This window comes from Muscardinus avellanarius (genome assembly GCF_963383645.1).
Source record: "Muscardinus avellanarius genome assembly, chromosome: 13".
Taxonomy (NCBI): Eukaryota; Metazoa; Chordata; class Mammalia; order Rodentia; family Gliridae; genus Muscardinus; species Muscardinus avellanarius.
This window is the reverse complement of record NC_137799.1, coordinates 2972268-2991773: the sequence shown is the minus strand read 5'-3', so window position 1 is coordinate 2991773 and position 19506 is coordinate 2972268. Positions and strand designations below refer to the sequence as shown.

Genomic DNA, 19506 nt, shown 5'->3' with positions numbered 1-19506 from the left:
GACCCTCCCAGACCAGCCCCCAGCCCGGGAGCCCCACACATGCTTCTGACTGGCCACAGAAGGCACTCCCCCCACATCCCCGCCTGGAGAGACTCCTCACCCCATAACCTTGGCTCCAATGCCGCCCCAAGGAGAGCCTCCCTGGACCACTTGACTACCATGAACGCAGCCCCAGGCCATCCTAGCCCCTACCCCTGCTCCTCAGGGGCTGCTGGCTCTGTGTGCAAGGTGCCCACAGCTCCTCCACGGTTCTCCTCCTCTGCAGCAGACACCCAGGTACTCTGGGTGCCCATCCAGGCAGAGGGCGCGATGTCCGCCCTGCAGTGTCTGGCCTCAGGGCAGGCGGAGCAACTGGGCCCGCTCGAGGCTCGGAGACAAAGGCAGCTGACCACCCAGCGCCCGCGATCAATCTTAGTACACGCCACGTCGGTGAGAGCGTCCGCCCGGTGATTTACATTTTTATTAAATCACACAAGAAAATTAGAAACGTTATTACTACCCTGGGCTCTTTAACCCTTTCTCTGCCACCCCACACCGTTCATGTGAAGGTCAAGACTCCACTTCACTCACGGTGACCACCCAGGGGCCCCCCAGGCCTAGTACTGGCCCCAGGGCACGTGTCCCCACTCATCCCCATGACCCTGTGTGATGGGCAGGACCAAGCCCAGCTGTGCCCCCTGCACCCATGCTGCCCCCACCCCGGCCGCTCCGGAGGCCTCCTGAGAATCTCTACCCATAGGGAAGACCCCTCCCCAGGCACAGACCCCGCAGGGCTGCAGATGCAAGGAGGTGGTGCAGAGGGGCAGCGGCAGTCCCCAAAGTGAGGCACCACGGCCCCCACGCACAACCTCCCTCACCCCACACACTACCGGAGGCGGGCCAGGCCGGGCCCCAAGGGGCATGGCAGACATGGACTCCACCAGACACAGGATGCACTGCCCCAGAAGGAGCAAGTGGGCCACGGGTGACAGTGGCTACACCAGCAAGGGAGGCCGCGGAGGAGCTGACTTTGAGAGGCAGAGGGACGGCGGCCACCGGACGGTTTCCAGAGGGGCGTGGGAAGCACTCTGGACAAGGGTCGGGCACTCCAGCCAGGGAGCAGAAGCCGCTTCAAGCCCGGTTAACAGGGTGGGGAGGGCCACCTGGGAGGGACCACCCCAGAGACCCCGAGACATGAGGGGACTCGAGAAGAAAGGCAAGTGCTGCTGATGGCCCCGGTCACCTCTTCCCACCATACCCACCAAGGAGCCATGGGGCTGCTGCCTCCCGCTACAACTTGGCCCTCCAAGAACCCTGCACAGGAACCGGGGTGTGGGAGAGGGCCTCCTGCCCGGAGCCACCCAGGAGGGCTTCCCGGAGGAGGGCCTCGGGCACGGCAGCTCAGCCCCTGCCCCAGCTGGAGGCGCCAGTCCTGTTTATCTGTGCCAGGAGTTGACCCAGATTTAGTCATGAATGAGCCGGGCTGGCGAGGAGAGGAGACACGGTGACTCTTGGGTCCCGGGCCATGCATTATGCAGTGGCCGTGGGGAGGAGCAGGCAGCCGGAGGACGCAGAGATACAAGTCACCTTAGTCCCACCGCTGGCCCCACCAGCGAGAGCCCAGCCTCAGTCCTGGGCTTACAAGTACCTCCAGAGGATCCAGGCAGATGGCTGGCAGCGACTGAGTTAAGGCCCAGGGACAGAGGCCACAGATCCGCCTAGCCTGGCCCTGCGTGCTGCAGGCCAAGAGCGGGCAGCACCCCACTGCTCACCACCACAGGGCCAGAAAAGCCCCTTCCCGCTTCCAGACAGCTGCTCCTAAGGGGGTCCTGCCACCTGGCCCTGTGGAGCCAGCTGGGCCTCGGTCTGTGTGGACATCGGCTGGCCACCCGCTGGGCTGCCAGGCAGGGACACTGAGGCCTAGCGCTCTGGGCCTTCAGGAACAGCCTCCAGACGCCCCTTGCGCCTTCACAAGCATCATCGGGGTCCAGGCAGAACAGGGGCTGCCGTGCTCGCCGGGCTCCAGGGACAGTCAGCAACTCAGGGAAGGCTGCAGGACTCCAACCCCTCCCTCCCTCCCAGGCACCTCTGCCTGGCAAGGCAGAGCCATGCAGCCCGGGAGGCAGAGCTCTCTTCCCTCAGCTGCACACCTGCCACCTGGTCCACACCAGGCACTGGCCCAGCACTCAGGTCCTCAAAACACCCCAGGGCCCTAACCCGAGAGCTTCCTGGAGGAGGCGCCAAACAGACAGACCTCCATGGGAGGGGAGCTAACAGGTGCACAAGGTGTTACAGTGGGAGGAGCCCAGAGCCAGGACCAGGCCCCACCTCCTGTTGGAAGCCCTGGGAAACAAGCACCAAGGGCGCTGCACCCACTTCACAAAGGGAGTCTGGGCCTTGGGCGGGTGCCCGGGGTTGGGGTTTTGTCGAGAAACCTCTGGTTCCCCACCCTGCGGCTGCTGAGTCAGGCACACAGGCAGACCCCAATCACAGCCCCTTCCGGCAACGCGGGCAGGAAGCTGAGCTCCCAGAACCAGAGAGCGCCTCCGAGGAGGACCAGGCCACCTAAACACATCCTCACACCAGCGCTGGGAGCAGTGGGGAGACTGAGGCCCCGCTGAGTGGGGACTGGACTTGTCCTCGCTCCTGCTGAAGACCCCACTGACCCACCAGGACAAGCTCTGGACGAGGGCAGAGGTCCCAGGCTCAGGCCCGGGCCAGCCCACTGGAAAACGGCTCTGTACCAGGCCCCCAGGCCCACACGGGCCCCCAGGCAGAGAGGAAGCTTGGGGCGGAAACATACAGGTCCCCCAAAAGCTGGGGCCCTACGTCCCACACGGAAGGAAGGCTGGGCACAGGGCCGGCACACCTGCTCACCGGGCTCCTGGCTCCAACCCACCGCAGCTGGGAAAGGGCCCTTGCCTGCAGCCTCTTACTTGAGGCCACACTTGGTCCTGGGGTTGTACACCAGAGTCCACCCACCCGGAGCCCCCCTCCTGGACATATGTCCATCCCCGGAAAGGCCAGTTGGGACAGGATGGCCTCTGAGTCCATGTCCAGGCTGCGTCTGGTAGCCAGTCTCCCTTCCCAGCCCCACCCAGGGCCCAGGGTGGTTCCAAAGCGCTGCCCCCAGACTGTTCCTCCAGCGGAGCACCCAGACAGCTCCAGCGGAGCACCTCTCCCTCAGGCCTCCTCCCCCAGCCCCACTCCAGCCAGGATGCTGGCGGACAATCCTTTATGTACCCCTATAGTCCCGGGCAGCGACTCCCCTCCCAGCCCTCGACCAGGACACACAGGTTCAGGGGGGCTGGGCCCTACTCCTGCTCCTGGGCAGGGACTGAGGGACGGTCATGACCGCCGTGGAAGCAGCTGGCCTCCCACACCTCACAGAAGGACGCTGAGGCTCAGAGAAGGTGATATATCGCCCAGGGCACACAGCTAGGAAGGGCAGGGTGGGACCTGAACTGTGGCCTGCGGTGGCTTCCTGGGCTACCAGGCAGAAGGCCCCTGTTCACCCCACAGGCCAAATACATTCTGCCAGGACATCTCTAAAAGCCGAGCAGACGGAAACCCCAGCGTCTGCTAGGGCCGCTCCAAGGAGGAGGTTCAGCCACAGGATCCGGTTTCCTGGCCTCTAATCAAAGGATTATGGGACAATCCCAGGACAACCCCGGAACCACACGTGCATGCGCGCCAGTGCCTCCGGGGCCCACCTCCCAGGTCACTCACCACAGGAGGCACCCTACCTGCAAAGGCCAGCCTCCACCTGCGCCAGGGCTGAGGGAAAACTGGGCCCACCCTCCCACCTCGCCAAATCCCCCATACCCCAGGGCGGCCAGCTCAGTCCTGGTGGCCACACCATCTGGCACCCAGCACGCCTCAGCAGCGACCCTTCGCGCCCAGCCCGACCCCAGCGAAGCAGCGTGCCACACTGGGACTTGGAGTCTGCAGCCTGGACAGAGCACTGCAGCACCCTGTGCCTCCGTTTGTCTGCAGAAGGCAGGGAAAAGGCACAGGATGCCCCCTGACACCCACAGGCCAGGTGACGCTGGAGTTCTGCCAGCCCCCCTGTGCCCAGTCCTGAGAACAGGGCAGCCCCCCTCCCCGGGATTCTCAGAGTGCGACAGGTCAGCACCGGAGCATTCGTGGCCCTAGCTGGCCAGGCTTCCTCCAGCCTGACCTTGCAGCTCAGAACATACATCCCCCAGTGCCACCAGGGCCCAGCCAGGTGCCAGGGGGCAGGCGAGGGCCTGCTCCAGGCCTGGCAGAGGGCCCTCGGAGGATGTCCCAGAGACAGAGTCTCCACATCCTCACGGCCAGCAGCCCCCACCCGGGGTGGGCATCGCAGGCCCCGCAGTGAGGTCGGTCCCTCGGTGGGCTGGCCAGGCCACTGGTGGACACAGTCTGCACAAGCCCCAGCCCTGCCTGACCTTGCTGCACCCTGCCCGGACGAGCTGGATCGGGAACACCACGTATTTATTCACCCAAAGTCCATGTTCCACCCCGCCCAGCATACACACCCCCTGCGAGAACCAGAGGAGGCATGTGGGGAAACTGAGTCAAGCCAGTGCACACCCCCTGCCACCACCCACTGCCACGGCAGGTCCCAGAGGAAAGGGAGAGGCTCCTGGCAGGACTACCAGAGGAGGGAGGGAGCTCCCGGCCTCAGGTGTGTGCCAGCCAAGCTGCTGAGTCTCCTGCCCCACCGAGGTCACGCACACACCCAGCTCCAAGGTCCCAGGCCTAGGCCAGGAAGCTGGGTGGAGACTGGAGGGTGGGGCCTATCTAACCAGAGTTGCTAAAAAGAGCCAACGGGGAAGTAAAAATAGGAAATAAAAATAAAATTGCTCCAGCCAGCCCTGGTTGTTTGTGTAGGAAACGGGGCATCTCCCAGCCTCGGAGGGCGGGCTCAGCTCCAGTGGGTCCCTGATGGAGAGCACCCCGGCGCTGCCGTCCAGGCTCCCCAGGCACCCGGGCCCGCGGCAGGAAGCTTCCCAAGAGGCGCCGAGGACCTGGGTCCGAACTCTGGCTCAGTGCCACCCAGCGCGTGACCAGGCAGGGAGCCGAGGTCGCTCCGTGCCTGCCCTGCGGGGAAGGCGCGCTCTGCGCCCCACACAGCAGCCTGGGCCCCCAGAGCATGCCATCTGCACACCCCCTCCACCCCGAGGGGCTCCGTCAGGAGACAGGGGCCCACAGCCAGCCCAGCTCTGCGCCCGCCCGCTCCCCAGCCGGCAGCTCTCAGCCCTCGATTTCCTAGTCCACACAATTAGAGGAAGCCTTCCTTCCTCTCCTCTCCAGGGTTCACACTTAAGTGTGCGCAACTGACCCTGGTTTCACTCCCATGCACAAGCCGCTGCAGAAGAGGGCCTACACTCCTGGAGCTGACACACCCCTCCCGAGGGCAAGAGAGGCCCTCCAGCTGGTACATCCAAGTCACCTCCTCTGCGGAAAACCTGAGGTTTCTCCACTGTGGCTCCACTGAGTAAGGCACCTCTGGATCAGCACTCATCGATTGGCACCTGAGAAAGGGAGCCCCAGTGCTGCGGGTGACTGGTGATGCCTGCCACAGTCTAGGCCTGGGGGCAGGAGGACACACACCATATACGAGCCCCACTGGTCCACACGGAGTGTTTGTGATCCTCTTCACACCCAGCAGCCCTCCAGTCCCCGACACTGGACCTGGTATCCACCCCCCAGGTTCCTCAGAGAAAACCCACTTCTCGTGCAGCCCACTGTCTGGTATCACTGTCCCTTCTCAAATCCAGGGGCATTCTACCTCCGAGCTACACCCACAGCCCTATTTTATTCTTTATTTTGAACAGGGCCTCACTAACTTGCTGAGGCTGGCCACACACCTGTGATCCTCCTGCCCCAGCTTCCCGAGAACTGTGATTACAAGCGTGCGTCACCACGGCAGGTCCCACTGCACCTGGCTAGGCTCTGTCCCTTCAGCTGCTCCTCCTAACACTGCCTGCCCTGCCCTGCCCTCCTGGGACCCCCAAACACGCACACATGCACACACGCGTGTCCGCACTGCCTTGTGTACTTGAACACGCTGTCCCTGGGCGGCCTGAATTCAGGGCCGTGAACTGGGGAGCCAGGCTGTGCAGGGACAGGCCCACCCGCCCTGGACTTGCAGGGCCGGCCAGCAGCACGAGGAGGACACAGACACGCAGCACGGGCATGTGTGGACACGCTCACACCCAGACCCAGGACAGCACTCTCACACACGGCGCTGCACACAGGTGCTCAAACGTGGCACTGCATGGCATGCTCAGACACAGGCGTGCACACTCACACACAGACACAGGCGTGCATGGGTGGACACACACACAGACACGGGTGTGCATGGACAGACAAACTCACACACAGACATGGGTGTGCATGGACAGACACACTCACACACAGATGCTCCGGACGTGTGCTGAAACGTGGACACTGCACAGGCTCACTCACACTGTGACCCAGGTGTACACAGACGGGCATGCTCAGGCATGGACACGGGAATTCACAGATGGGCACACTTTCGCATTGACACAGGTGCGCGCACACAGAGGCTCACGCGCACGCGTGCTCGCTCTCTCTCTCCCGCTCTCTCTCTCTGCGCCCTGATGTCCCCGTTCCAAGAACCCGGGAGGCCTAGGAGGGCCAGCAGTGCTGAGAGCAGGAGACACCAGCGAGGGCCACACTGCTACCAACCTAGTCCTGGCTTCTCTGCCCAGTGGGCTCCAGGCTGCAGACCCTCAGGACTGGCCAGAGCCTACAGCGGGATCCCCACCAACCAGGCACCAACAGGCAGGGGCCGAGAAAAGCGCAGCCTCCAGGTTCCTGGGCTGACCCCAGCCCCACCCAGACACCAGGCACGGGGCCGGCACCCAGGTCTCTCGGAGTCCCCAGCTCCCTGCTGGCAGGGGCGACCAGATGCCCAGGGAGGAGGCCACGGCGGGAGGCCACGGTGGGAGGCCATGGCGGGAGGCAGCCGGCGACAGCCCAACAATTGCCGAGGAAGCCAAGGGAGGAGCGCAGCCACGGGGCCGGAGGGACGCGGGAGAGGGCGGGCGGGAGACCCGGTGTCCCCACGCGTCCCCACACGTCCCCACACAACCTGCTTGCTTCCAGGTGGGCAGAGGCTTCGGGGCAAGGCTGGGGGACAGCCGAGGGCTGGGGCATGGCTGCCCCGCTGCCAGCGAGCTTCACAGCTTATCAGCTACATACAGGGCCCTCGGCTGTGCCCTCCCACTCCCCTCAGCAGACGGGGAGCGCCCGTGCCCCGCACTGGAGACACAATAGCTGTCACACACAGATAAGTCCTGGCCAGGAGGCGGTCACCACCCACACGGCCGGCCACAGCCACGGCCAGCCAGACGCTCGCTCACAGGGGCAGGCCTCTCCCAGAGCTTCACCCTAGCTGGGCAGGTGACCTGGCCTGTGCCGTGAGGACAGCCTGGGCTGGAGCAGACAGTGCCACCTGGGCTGGGGCCTGGTCAGTCTGGAAGCAGAGTGGCCTGCTGCAGGTCCGGGGCATGCCAACATGAGGCGGCCCTGTTAGACGCCACACGTTTTCTTCTCGTGGGCCAGCCACGGGGCAGGGATAAGCCAAGTCAGGTGCCAGCTGCAGCATGCCCCGCACACCTGCCCACCCGTCCACGCCGGGAGGCCCAGGACAACGCAGGCAGGACGGCCGAGGGAAGCTGAGCTCAGGGTCGTGTTCTGCACAGGCCTCATGGAGCTGGACGCAGACCAGGGCTAGGGCCAGCTCCCACGCATCCAGGCCAGCCCTCCCAGGGCAGGAAGAGGAGCGTGCCCCATGGAGGATGTCCCAGATCACAGGAAACCCATCTCCAGGTCAGGTCAGCAGCCAGCAAGGATGGACACGCCACCTCTCTCACTGCTCTCGGTGGGAAATGCATTTCTCCAACAGGCCTGAGATAAGACATCACAGTCCTGGCTTGGCACACCTCAGGACTCCAGGGTGCCGTTCACAGCCCTGCCCCTATGTACCCATCATGATAGAGGCCAGCCCACCACACCCTCCTGAGCCATCCCCATCACGCACTCCCGCCATCCCCAACCCAGGCTATAGACAAGGACGCTGTCAGCCCTGACCAGGGGCCATGCACTGCCACCTGTCAACACACGCAAATCCACCCACTTCACTACCCTGTGGGCAAGGGGTAAGCCCAACTTTACACGTAGGAGAACCAAGGTGCAGAAAGGCTTGGTGAGACCCAGCCAGGGCGGCTCACTATCAGATGCCAGCACTGCCTTCCTGGGCCACTGGGCCTGGCCACTGCGCTCGCCCTCCAAAGCTGAGCCTCCCAATGGTCAGCAGGAGCCAAAGGTGCCCAGCCAGTGAACAGATGGACAGTGGGCAAACAGGGGCTTCCCTGACCCCCTCGGCCAGCCTTGACCTCAAGCCGAGGAAGGAGTGGGTCCCCACGTGAGGGCCATTTGAGTCAAAGGCTGTCTGTCTGTCTGTCTGTCTGTGAATTGGAAACCCAAGCTGCATCTGGCCACAGCAGCTGCACCCATGGCGGCCAGGCAAGGGTGGGGCTCGCCACGGGTGGGGGCACAGCCTCGGCTCCCTCCCAGGCCTCCAGGGTCCAGCTCCCGGCTGCAAGGACACAGCTCCTCCCAGGACTCTGCCCCAGCTCCAAACACAGCGGGCCGGCCCCTCCCTGGTGAGCTGGACGGAGCCCAGAGGAGAGTGATTCCAGCACCAACAAGGATTTTTAAATCCCCATTTCAAGAGGCCGGCGCACCCCCTCACAAGGCTTCTGAACTTGGGAGGCCGTCCGGGTGGGGGAGTCTGCAGAGCATTAACTCATTCAACAAACATCACGAGGCGTGCGGCGCCTGGCGTGTGGACTCAGCGGCAAACAAGGCTCGGGAGCCAACTCCCTGCACGGTGGCGGGAGTGTGGGGCCAGCCTGGGGGCTGGGGGCTCTGCAGCCCAGAGCCTCTGTATTGGGGAAAGACCTGCGCCCATCAGCAATGTCTGCCAAGGGTCCCAGCGCACCCCCAGCATTCCCACCTCTTCCATTAATTCCCCAGAAAGAATCAAGGGGGCAGCAGGCTCCAAGTCAGGGTCCATGGAACTAAAGGGAAAACAGAGGCCATCAGGGGTCCCGCAGCAGGGTGAGGTCCCTGGGGATCCAACATCGGGTGGGTGGGAGAGGGAGCTGGCGCTGGCTGTGCAGGGAGATGAGAGGAGAGGAGAGGAGCGGACCCTGACCCGCCCCAGGCCCGTCCACCACCAGCAGGGCTCAGGGTGGCCTGGCACCCAATGGTTAAGGGCCCTGCCTCCCCGCCCTCCACCGCGACCTTGATCCTGGGCAGAAAGTCCAGGAGCTGGGCTGGGGTGGGGGCCACCCCGCCACTTCCCGTGGACTCTGGTCCCAATCAGAGCTGTTCTCCCCCACCCTGCAGGCGGACAAGCAGGTCCATCCCAGCAAGGCATGAGAATCACTCAGGGAGGCGAGCCCAAGGCCGCCCTCCACCCCACAGAGGCAGGGATGGTGTGCAGTCCCCGCTGCCCCCACAGGGCCACGCACCCCAGGAGCAACAATGCACGGTGAGCCAGAGCCACCCCGGCTCCCCACTCAGGAAGGCGAGGGGCCTTGAGCCAGCAGGGTACAGCCCACAGGGGTCACCCACAGCCAGGCTGGGGGCCGCCACATCCCAGCCAGACCCACTTCTAGTCTCAGCTGGTCACAGACCAGCCAGCTACACCCCCATGCTCACACAGCTCCCCCAAACCAGAACTATACCCCAGCTGGCAAGGGACAGCCAGAGGTGCCCGCTCAAGCACAGTGGATCCTCTGAAACCCTTACCCATACCCACATGGGCATCCCCTCTATAATTTCCCGGAAAGGATCCACCCATTCTGTCTTAACTCCACATCCCATTCACAAACTCCTATTCATCCTTCAAAACCCAACTACACCATCACCTCTGTGATGCCCTCCCACCCCCCAGCTTCCCAGGCAGCTTACAGATGACAGAGCTGGGACCCAGAGAAGTGAGTTTGCTAGCCATGGTCCACACAGCCTGACTGAGAGCTGACACCCACTCGCCATGTCACCAGGGTAGACAGAAAGAAACCAGGGGGAGTGAGATGTGTTTAACGAGGCAGGACAGGCCACCTGACTCCTGGCCTCCATGCTGGGGGCAATGGGAGCCACGGAGGGCTCCAGGCAGGGGAGAGACGGGGCTAGGCCAGCTTCAGATAGTAGCTGGCATAGGGACCCGCTCACCCGAGAGTCCCACCGCCCCATGTCCTGCCATCTCCACCCCCGAGGGCCAGTATTTCAACAATACACATGTCTCACCCAGAAACCTTTTCCACCACACACCCAGCTGGGTGAGCAGTCCCCTGGCTGGCTCAGAGTCCACAGCTTCCCAGACCCCAGGGCCCTGGCCCCCAGCAGGGGAAGGCTCGGAGTCACTTTATAGGAGCCAGTCCCCACGGTGCTGCCCGGCTGGATGGCCACCAGCCCACTGAGCAAAGCCACAGTGCCAGGCCGGAGGGACAGGGGCCTCCCACTGCCAGGAGCTCCGGAGAAACAGAGGCCCAGAGAGGGAGCTGCCCCAGGCCACAAGACGGCTGGCCAGAGAGCAAGCCTGGCCAGCCCACCCCAGCCCTGGGCTGCAGCCCTGAATGGGCAGAGGCTCACCCTGACACCCTTGCCTGAGCAGGGCCCAGGGGTACCAGAGACCCCCAAACTCAGAGCAGCTACAACCTGGTCTAGTGGCCCCCAAAGCCGCCCTGGACTAAGCTAGGCCACAGGAGGTGTGCAGCAGGTGACTGGGCACAGGAAAAGCAACCGCAGAGCCCGACTGCCCTGTGGCCAGGAGCCGCGGGCGGGTACACCTTCGCTGCCTTGCCTCCAAACGCGCACCCCTAGCTTGGGCACACCGGCCCCAAGTGGCCATCCATGAAGACAGCCGAGCCCCAGAGAGCGGAGCAGCCACTGACACACACTGCCCAGGGCGGAGCCCTGTCTGGGGAAAATGTGGCCAGCAAGGTGTGTGGTCTGGACACACCAAGCCTGGGTTTACAGGAAAACAGGCCTGGATGCCCCCGGGGAGCCCCTCTGCGAGGTACACAAGCCTCAGGTATGAGGCCACCCACGGTGGCTGGAGCCTAGGTCCCGGTCCCACTCCCTAGGTCTAAGTGTGGCAGGGGACCCTGCCCTCAGGAAGCCTACAAAAAAACATGGCGGGCTGAGCGGCTGCATGCCCGAGCCGTGTCTGCTGAGCACACGCTGTACACACCAGCACTCGAAGCCCGCCCACCGCACCGCAAGGCCACCATGCCGTCAACCCCTGCTGGATGCTGTGCACGAGGACCCCGAGGATGCTGGGATGGCAGGGGCGCTCCAGTTGGAAAGGCAAGGTGGCCGCGAGGAGCTCCAGGCAGGCTCAGGACCCTGCTCAGCCTAGGCGGCCCAGCCAGGACAGGGCACCACCGGGAGCCACAGTGCGGCGACTCCAGCCACCTGGGCTGTCACTGCCTGACCTCTGCCCGGGGCCAGCACGGACACTTAAGCTAAATTGGTCAATTATGGGATACTTAGATCCCCGCCTGGGGCTTCCCGGCCTCCCCGTTCTGGGCGGCAGCACCAGGAAGCCAGTTGAATCAGTAACCTCATTACATCCCCGCCGCACAGGCCGGCTTTGAACTCCACAGGGCTTATCCGCGGCGGCTGCAGGGTTTACACAGGCCCTGGCCCCAGCCCAGCTCCCCTCCCCTCCCCCAGCGCTGGAGGAGCCACACTCAGGATGGCCACGGCCACCACCCACACCGGTCAGCACCAGCACCGTGCCTGGACACAGGGAAACTGAGGCCCAGCCAGGGGGACCAACAGGCGCATACAGGCCAGTCCCCGTCTAGGGAGTTCAGGCTATCACGCAGGCAGACTCGAACTCAGACAGGCAGACTGGCAGAAGGTAAGCCCTCACTCTGAGACCCTCAGTGGCTAGCTCCCGGCCCCAAATCCAATCTCCACCATGGCCCTTGGATTCCAGCCTCCAGGTGGGGCTGCCCGCTCCCCATGGATGGATGGCTTGGCTCCCACCCTCCCGCAGTACTCTGGGCCTAACATGTCCAGCCAAGGCCTGGGTTTGGAGGGTTCAACAACCACACTGTCATCTTTCCCAGTACCTCAGGACAGCTTCCTGATGCCACAAGCCCCCCAGGCCTTAGGATGCCTCCGGTAACAGGGTGGGGCCTCGGTTGGAGGGCATCTCCCCAAGACAGGCCGAGGGCTGAGCGGCAGGGGTGATGGGAGCCTGTGCACTCGCTCACCTTGGAGGGGGAGCCAGGCTGGAAGGGGCCCTCTCCTTCCGCATGCACTGGGAACTCTGGCCAAGGACAGAAGCCCCCAAGCTGGCCAGGGACAGTTTAAGCACCAAGGAGGCCGCTGGAAGCCCCCTGCCCCAGCCTCAGCCCCAGCAGGACCCAGGGATCTGTTCACGGGGCTCCAAAGCCCAGCAGGGACCTGTGAGCTGGCTGAGCGCCATCAGGAGAAACGCCTCCTCCCTCCAGCCCCCGCGCTGCCTCCGACCCACCTTCACACACACAGGACATGTGTATGTCCCAGCTGTGCATGCCACCAGCCTTGGTCACCTCACCTCAAAGGCTCCTGCAGCTCCTCCCCCACTCCCGCTCCAGATGGGCCCTGGGGCCTCCAGCTGGCCCTCCACCCCATCCCTCCCCGCCTGCTGCAATAGCCCCTCTAACAAAGCTCACACCAGACCGTGTCCTCTGCCACCCACTCCCCCTGGGCTCCTTACCCACCACGTGGACATGGCCCAACGGCCAGCCCAGGGGCTCATCAGAAAGGGTCCTCACTCCTCCACTCGATCCCCAAAGCTGGGCTCCGCAGGGCATTGCCTGGCACTGGCTGGGACCTGTCTTGCCCCGTGGACCCTGGATGGCCACCCTCGCCTGCCCTCTTCCCCCAGCCAGGTCCCTCTAGAACTTGCCGCCAGACAGGAGTTAGGGTCAGGGTCAGGGTCCAGGCTAGAATCAGCCTCGATGGACTGAGGAGGTGCAGGCGATTGGAGCCTCGGGCCGTGTCTCTCAGAGCTGTCCAGTAGGGGCCTGGGGACTTCTCCCAGCTACCCTCAACCAGGGACGACCCTAGAGTGCGGACCAAAAGTCTCCACTGCCCAGAGGGCGTTGGAGGGGGTCAGGAGCCCAGACTCCAGGGCCAGGGGTCAGAGCGTGGCCCCCACGGGTGTCCCCATAGGACCAAACACTCGCTCACCTCCGTGGTGACCGCAAGGGGCCCCCAGGGAACCATGATGGATGCAGTGATAGGACCCTGCTGATAGGCAGGCAGCTCTGGAGGATGATAACGGGGGTGGGGGACAGGAGGTTCTGAGGGAGCAGAACCCCACTGCAGACAGGCTCTGGCCTGGCTAGAGGTCAGAGCTGACCCGGCAGGAGGAGCACCCAGAGGGAGGCTAAGACACCCCTCCCAAGCAGGGCGGGCTCCGCTCCTGGGGGCTAGGCGAGCCTGCCCCTGGACCCCTGCGAGGCTCTCGATTACATGCCCGGGACTCCGCTGGCACCCACCGCATCCTCAGCGGGCAGGAGGGTCCTAGGCAAGTAGGTGATTCAGAAGAACAAAGCCGATAGGGTGCAGCTGGGCCCCGTGGAGTCCGGCCTCGCTCACCTGCCCCTCCTGCGGGGCCAGGACCACACCTGGCAGAGCTGCGGGCCGCACAGGTGAGAGAGCACGTGTGCGTGCACTGTGCCTGTGTCTGTGTGCACACCCGGCCCGTCGCTCCCCCACAACGGCCTAGGCCAATTTTATTTAGCTGCTTTCTGCTCCATTTCACGCTCATTCAGCTGCTGAGCTAGACAATTGCTTTGTAACTCTAGGGTGCAATTTCCCTGTCTGTGAGGCGCTGGGGCACGACTGCTCAGAACATCTCGCACCAGACTCGGGTGGGTGTGCAAACACCCAGGCCCTGGCCCACCCCGCTGCTCAGGCACAGGGCAGGGGGCTTGGGCTCCTGGGCAGTGCCACACCAGCCACGGGGCTGCATCTACATCTCCAGACACCTTCTTCCCCCCCCCCATCTGCTCCCACGCTTTGAAGGCGCCAGCCAGCCTCAGGCGGGCCTTGGTCCAACACCGGAGACCCAGCCCCACCCTGACCCAAGCCAGAGACACAGCGAGGCCCTGGCTGCGGCCTCACCTTCCAAAAGGGAGAAAGACATCCCACAAACAGAGCAGCCCAGCATCCCGGAGGAGCAAGGAGCGCGTCCATTTCACAGACACAGACGGCCAAGGCGGCTCTTCCAGCTGGGCCTGACCTTCAGGGCCTGGCCATCCCCTCTGCAGCTGTGGGAGAGGTGTGGTCATTCCAGAGCAGGGGAGGACGAGGAAAAGCATGTGAACCGGAGGAGAGGAAGTACCTTATGAAATGGACCTGCTGCGGGCTAGAGGGCGGGGAGGCGGTCCCTCCTCCCACCTACCGACAGCATCCAGGAAACCAAGGGGCAAATGAACGCTGGGACTAAGGTCTGGAGGGTGACCCCCATGTGGATACCGACCCCACCAGCCACAGTCCAACACGCAGGCTCTGCGCCCCCGCCTGCCCCCTGGCCTGGCCACTGACCAGGCCCCACGGAAACAGACCAGCCAGCGGGAGGCTCCGGCTCACAGACGTCAAGCCCAGCAGAGAGGGAAGGAGGGCAGGTCTTGGCTTGTGCTGGCCCTCAGCCGGCCAGGAGGCCCCTGCCCCGTGCCTGCTGGGAGCCCTCTTCCCACAAGACTAGGCCTTCTTGTCCTGGAGACCCCGGCCCTGAAACGCCCTCGCTGTGACAAGACCCTAGCCCGCCCAAGAAACGAAGCCACCTTCCCGGCTCTGGGTAGACGTGTGGAACTTTCGCCCCATCCCCATCCCACCTTCTGTGGGATGAAGTCTGCCCCACCTTCTGGGCACCAGAGCCCCTGCCTTGCATGGCCAGCCTCCGGGTGGAGGGGCACAGGCCTGAGCAGGCACTCTGTGCCCACAGAAATTTCACAAACCCTCCAGATACCCCAGAAAACAAAGATCACCCACCACAGCCTCCCCACAGCCAGAGGGGCTGGGACAGGGGGGCCGTACCTGGTAGTCAGGGGGCCTCCCAGAGGAAGCAAGCCTGTGACAGGCCCTTGAAGGACAGACACCACTGGAAGTAGACCGAGGAGGCAGGAGCCAACCCACGGCAGGCGCCCCATGCGATCGAGCTGCAAGCTCAAGTCTGCACCCCACACACCCTGGTACATGGACAGGCGCATACCCTGGCAGTGTGCAGGGCTCCCCTCCCTCCACCGGCCCTCCAGGGACCCAGCTCGTCTGGCCCACATCTGGACTGCATGCTCAGGCCTGGCACAGTAGTGAGCCCCAGACCAGGACGCAGGCTGGCCAGGCCAGGGCCACGCCAGCCCAGCGTCTAAGGGCCATTTTTCTCACCCGAACCCTTCCCCGGTCAACATACAAAGCCCCCTCAAATTTCCCAAAACAATCACCGAGTCGGTAATGCCCCGGCCCAGCAGCAACTGCCTTGTCAGGCCTGAGCTGGACTCCAAGCCCAGCCTTCCGGGAGTCACGTGACCCTGTTATTTCGGGAGGCCCGGGAATGTGCTCTATTTTGGATCCCAAAGGCTCTGATGTTACCAGAGGCCCCTCGCCCAGGCTCCATGCTCACCCGGGTCCCTGACTGTATCCCCAAGGGGCCTATGGCTCTGCTTTTGGCCACCTGGTTCCCCGCAAGCGAATGGACGGCTAGTCGCTAAGAGGGTCCGGTGTGGCCCAAGACCTTTGGACTTTGCAGGCTCAGTGTTCGAGTCCCACCACCCAGGCTGTGGCCGGCCTGAGCCGTCTCCCCAAAAGGCATGGAGCAAGGCCAGCCTGGGCAGCAGGGCCAGGAAGCAGGGGCTGCCTGGGGCAAATTCCCCAACCTCGCTCTCCTTCCAGAGCCCTCGCACACTGACGGGCTCAGCCGTGGTGGCTTAGAGCCTCCCGGGTCCACAGCCCCACGGCAGTGTGTGCGGAGAGCGGGAGGCCCTTGGGCCTCAGAGCCCAAAACCGGACAGGCAGCTGAGAGGGGCAACGGAGCCTTCCAGGCAGCCAGTCCGTCCTGGATGAGCCAGGCCTTCTGACACTCACCCCCCAGGAGGGATTAGGGTGTGTTGACAAAAGGGCTTAGGCAAGTAGCCGCTTAAATGGGCCTTCAACTGCACTGGACTTCAGGGCGGGTCACAGGCTTAGGAAAAATAAAACATAATCCCATCCCAGGACTCTCCACCCGGCCCTGGGACATAAGGCTGCCTGGTGGTCTCCCAGAACATAAGACTCCCAGGCATCTGTAGGGAACTGTCCACCCAGGCCCCTGGGGCAGCGGCTCAGAGGCTCAACTTCCCCTCTTTGCAGGAACTCTGGCATGGCGACCCTGCAGCCCGGGCACCCTCATTCCCTGCTCCAAGTGTGCCAACTCCTAGGACCATTAGGGACAGGGACTTACTCTGTTCTCAGGACCTATCCAAAGTTGGGCACAGCCCTGGCCACATTCAGGTGCTGGAAACCGAGCTGAGAGTGTCTGCTCCAGAAGGGGTGCTCTGGAGAGCCTCGTTCCCCGCATGTGCGTGCGTGCGTGTGCGGCCCCACGCCAAGCCCAGCGTTGCGAAGGCAGACCGCTCAGCTTTCTCAGCCTTCTAGGCTTCACACGCTCAGGCACCCTGGGCTGGAGGTCCAGTCCCAACCCCACGGGCACTTGGCAGGCTGAGCCTGGCCTCTCCAAACAGCCGGGAGTGTCCAGCTCCGCCGGCTGGCCCAGGGCCTCATCCAAGGAAGGCCCTCCACCCTAGCCCCACAAAGTCCCCGTCAACCACTCCTGGGGAGTGAGACTTCTTAGGTCCAACCAACCTGGAACCTCCCATCCCAGTCACCTAGCAGTAGGCCTGTCCTGAGCTCTGAGCAGGCCGGGTGCTGACACCAGCTCCCTCAGCACCTACCCCGGGGTGGGGGGGCTGGCTTCCCAATTGCACCAAATGTCCCTGCAGCCACACTGAGTTCCCAGCACCTCCCAGGGTGGCCAAGTGTGGCCCAGCTGCAGGGGGGTGGGCAGGCAGAACGTCGGTCCTGGGCTTCGTTCATAGCCAGTTGTCTTAATTTCCATTCAGCACAAATCCCTCACCAGCATGACAGCCTGGCTGCCGTCCCCGCCACCAAATTAATATCCTTCCCGGAGCTCATTTATAAAGCCCCCTCCCTGGGCTTCTCAGCGGCTCCCCAACCTTAGGGAGAGTAAGGGGGGCTCCTGGCTGCGACCACTCCTAGCAGCTAGGTCCGAGGCCTGGAGTTGGCAAGCAGTCTAGGGCTGGCAGCAGGACAGGAAGCTGACCCTCCTGCCTCTGGGCTGTCCTCCCCCCCAAATGTAGGGCCAGTCCTGGAGAACAGCTGGGGTGCCAGAGTGAGGGGCCAGCCCTGGGTTCCACATCCCTGAGCAGCTGGCTCCCGAGCCGCTGTGCCCACCCGGGCATGGAGCGCCACGGGGAAGGAGGGGGTGGCAGTCTGCTTCCAGGGGGCCACAGGACCCAGGGGCCTGCTTAAGCGGCTGCCCGAGACACAGCGGCCACCGGGGGCCCAGCGCGCTGCCCGTCCCGGTGCCAGGGAGGCCGAAGCCCCGGGGCGGGCGCAGAAGTTGTTCCTCCGGCTGGGGCCCGGTCCCGCGAAGCCGCCGGGCTGGAGCTGGGCGCCGGCGGCCGGGGACGGGGACGGGCCAGCCCCGGGGCCCGGCTCGTCCTCGGCGAACCCGCCGCCCGCGTGCCCGCCGCCCACTCGGCTCCGGGAAAAGTTGCCCGCGCCCACCTCCTCGGGCGGGCGGGCGCCCCAACTCCGGGACCGGGCGCGGGGCCGCCGCCACGCCGCGCACGCGCCCGCCCGCCCGCCCGCCCGCCGTCCCCGCCCGGCCGCGCGGCCGCACTCACCGAGCGGCAGGAAGTGTTTGGTGTCCATGGCCGCCACTAACTCATGCCCGGCCGGCAGGAGCTGCGGGCGGCGGCCCCCGGCGCGGCCGGCCCGGGCCCGGGCGGCGGGGAGCCGGCGGCGGCGGCGGCGGCGGCGGCGGCGCGCGGAGGCCGCGTCGCGGCGAGTTGTTGCAAAAGTCGCCCAACAATGTAAACTACTTGTGTCTGCGCGCCGCCGCCGCGCGCGCGCCCGCCCGCCCGCGCCCCCGCCGCCGCGCGCCCGCGCCCCGCTCCGGCCCGGCCTGCGGCGGGGGGGCGGCGGGGGGCCCGCGACGGGCGCGGACCCGGCGCAGCGCCGCCGCCGCCGCCGCCGCCGCCGCGCGCCCCCGCCCGCCGCCGCGCGCCCCCGCCCGCCCGCCGAGTTGCGAGCGAGCGCCCGCAAACTTGCAAGTTTGCCTCGGCCGGGGCTTCCCGGAGCCGCGAGCCGGCCCGCGGAGGACGGCGGGGCGGGCGGGAGCACAGTTCCCTCCCGGCCTGCCAAAAAAAAAAAAAAACCCGCGGCCCCGCGGAGGAGGAGAGGAGGAGGAGATGGAGGAGGAGGAGGAGGAGGAGGAGGAGGAGGAGGAGGAGGAGGAGGAGGAGGAGAGCGGGGCCCGGAGCCCAGCGGCCCGGCCATTGTCTGCGGCGGCCACACAAAGAGGCCGGCGGTGGCCGCGCGGGGACCCCGGCCGGCCAGCAGGCGCCCTGCAGAGAGCCCCAGGGCCCCAGGCCGCGCCCCGGCCCTGCCAACATGTTGGGAAACTGAGGCACGGGACGGGGGCTGACCCCGGACCTTAGTGGTCGGAGTCCTCCTGGGCGGGGTAAGGTTAGGCTTCGGACGCCCCCAGCCCGCCGCCACTTTCATGCCCAGAGAGACCCACAGGGGCCAGCGGGGGGGAGGGGGGATCTGCCCAGCACCCCCAACCCTCCCCCAGGCGCCAGGCCCCCGGAGGCGCTGCTGCCCGGAGTTGGACATTGACTTTGTGGCCCGTGGCTATTTTTATACCTTGGGTAGTTCTCTGCCCTGACTTTTAAATTCATGATTTGTTTGTTTAAAAATGAAAGGAAGCACTCGGCCTGGGACGCTCAGGCCTCCGCGCCCACAGTCTCCACCGGGCTGGAATTCGGGTTTGGGTGTGAGCTACCTACACAGAGCCAAGCCGGCTCCCTGAGCCAGCACGCCTGCCCCCCCACCCCACACCAGGCCGAGGCTCTGAGAGGGGCTGGCCACCGTCACGCCAGCCAGCTGCGAGTGGCAGGCTCTGGTCAGGGTGTGAGGGGAGGGGAGGCAATGGCCCTGAGGTGGCCCCTGTCAAGAGCTTGGAGAGGGCCTACCCTGGGTATACTGCGGCCTCTGGTGTGACCACCCTCCTGGGCTCTGCTTTCCCCTGTGTGAAATGGGACGCCTCCTAAAGACCACCCGGCTTCCCAGGAGGAGCTCCGGGCCTGTCCCCAAGAGGGGCCGAGGCAGGAGAAGCCCCCAGAGAATAAACCCGGGTTGGGGAGCCCCCTCAAA

The 19506-nt window shown here is 65.0% G+C and overlaps 1 protein-coding gene across 1 annotated transcript in view; it reads right to left on the bottom strand.

Annotated features, from left to right (window-relative positions):
* RXRA (retinoid X receptor alpha) overlaps window positions 1-18000 on the bottom strand; it is a gene marked incomplete at both ends in the record, with an annotated part of 81402 nt that extends 63402 nt beyond the window's left edge. Inside the window, one exon of the mRNA XM_080708677.1 lies at window positions 17973-18000. Coding sequence (XP_080564803.1) covers window positions 17973-18000 — 28 coding nt within the window. The remainder of the gene's footprint in view (window positions 1-17972) is intronic.
* Between the last annotated feature and the right edge of the window lie 1506 nt (window positions 18001-19506).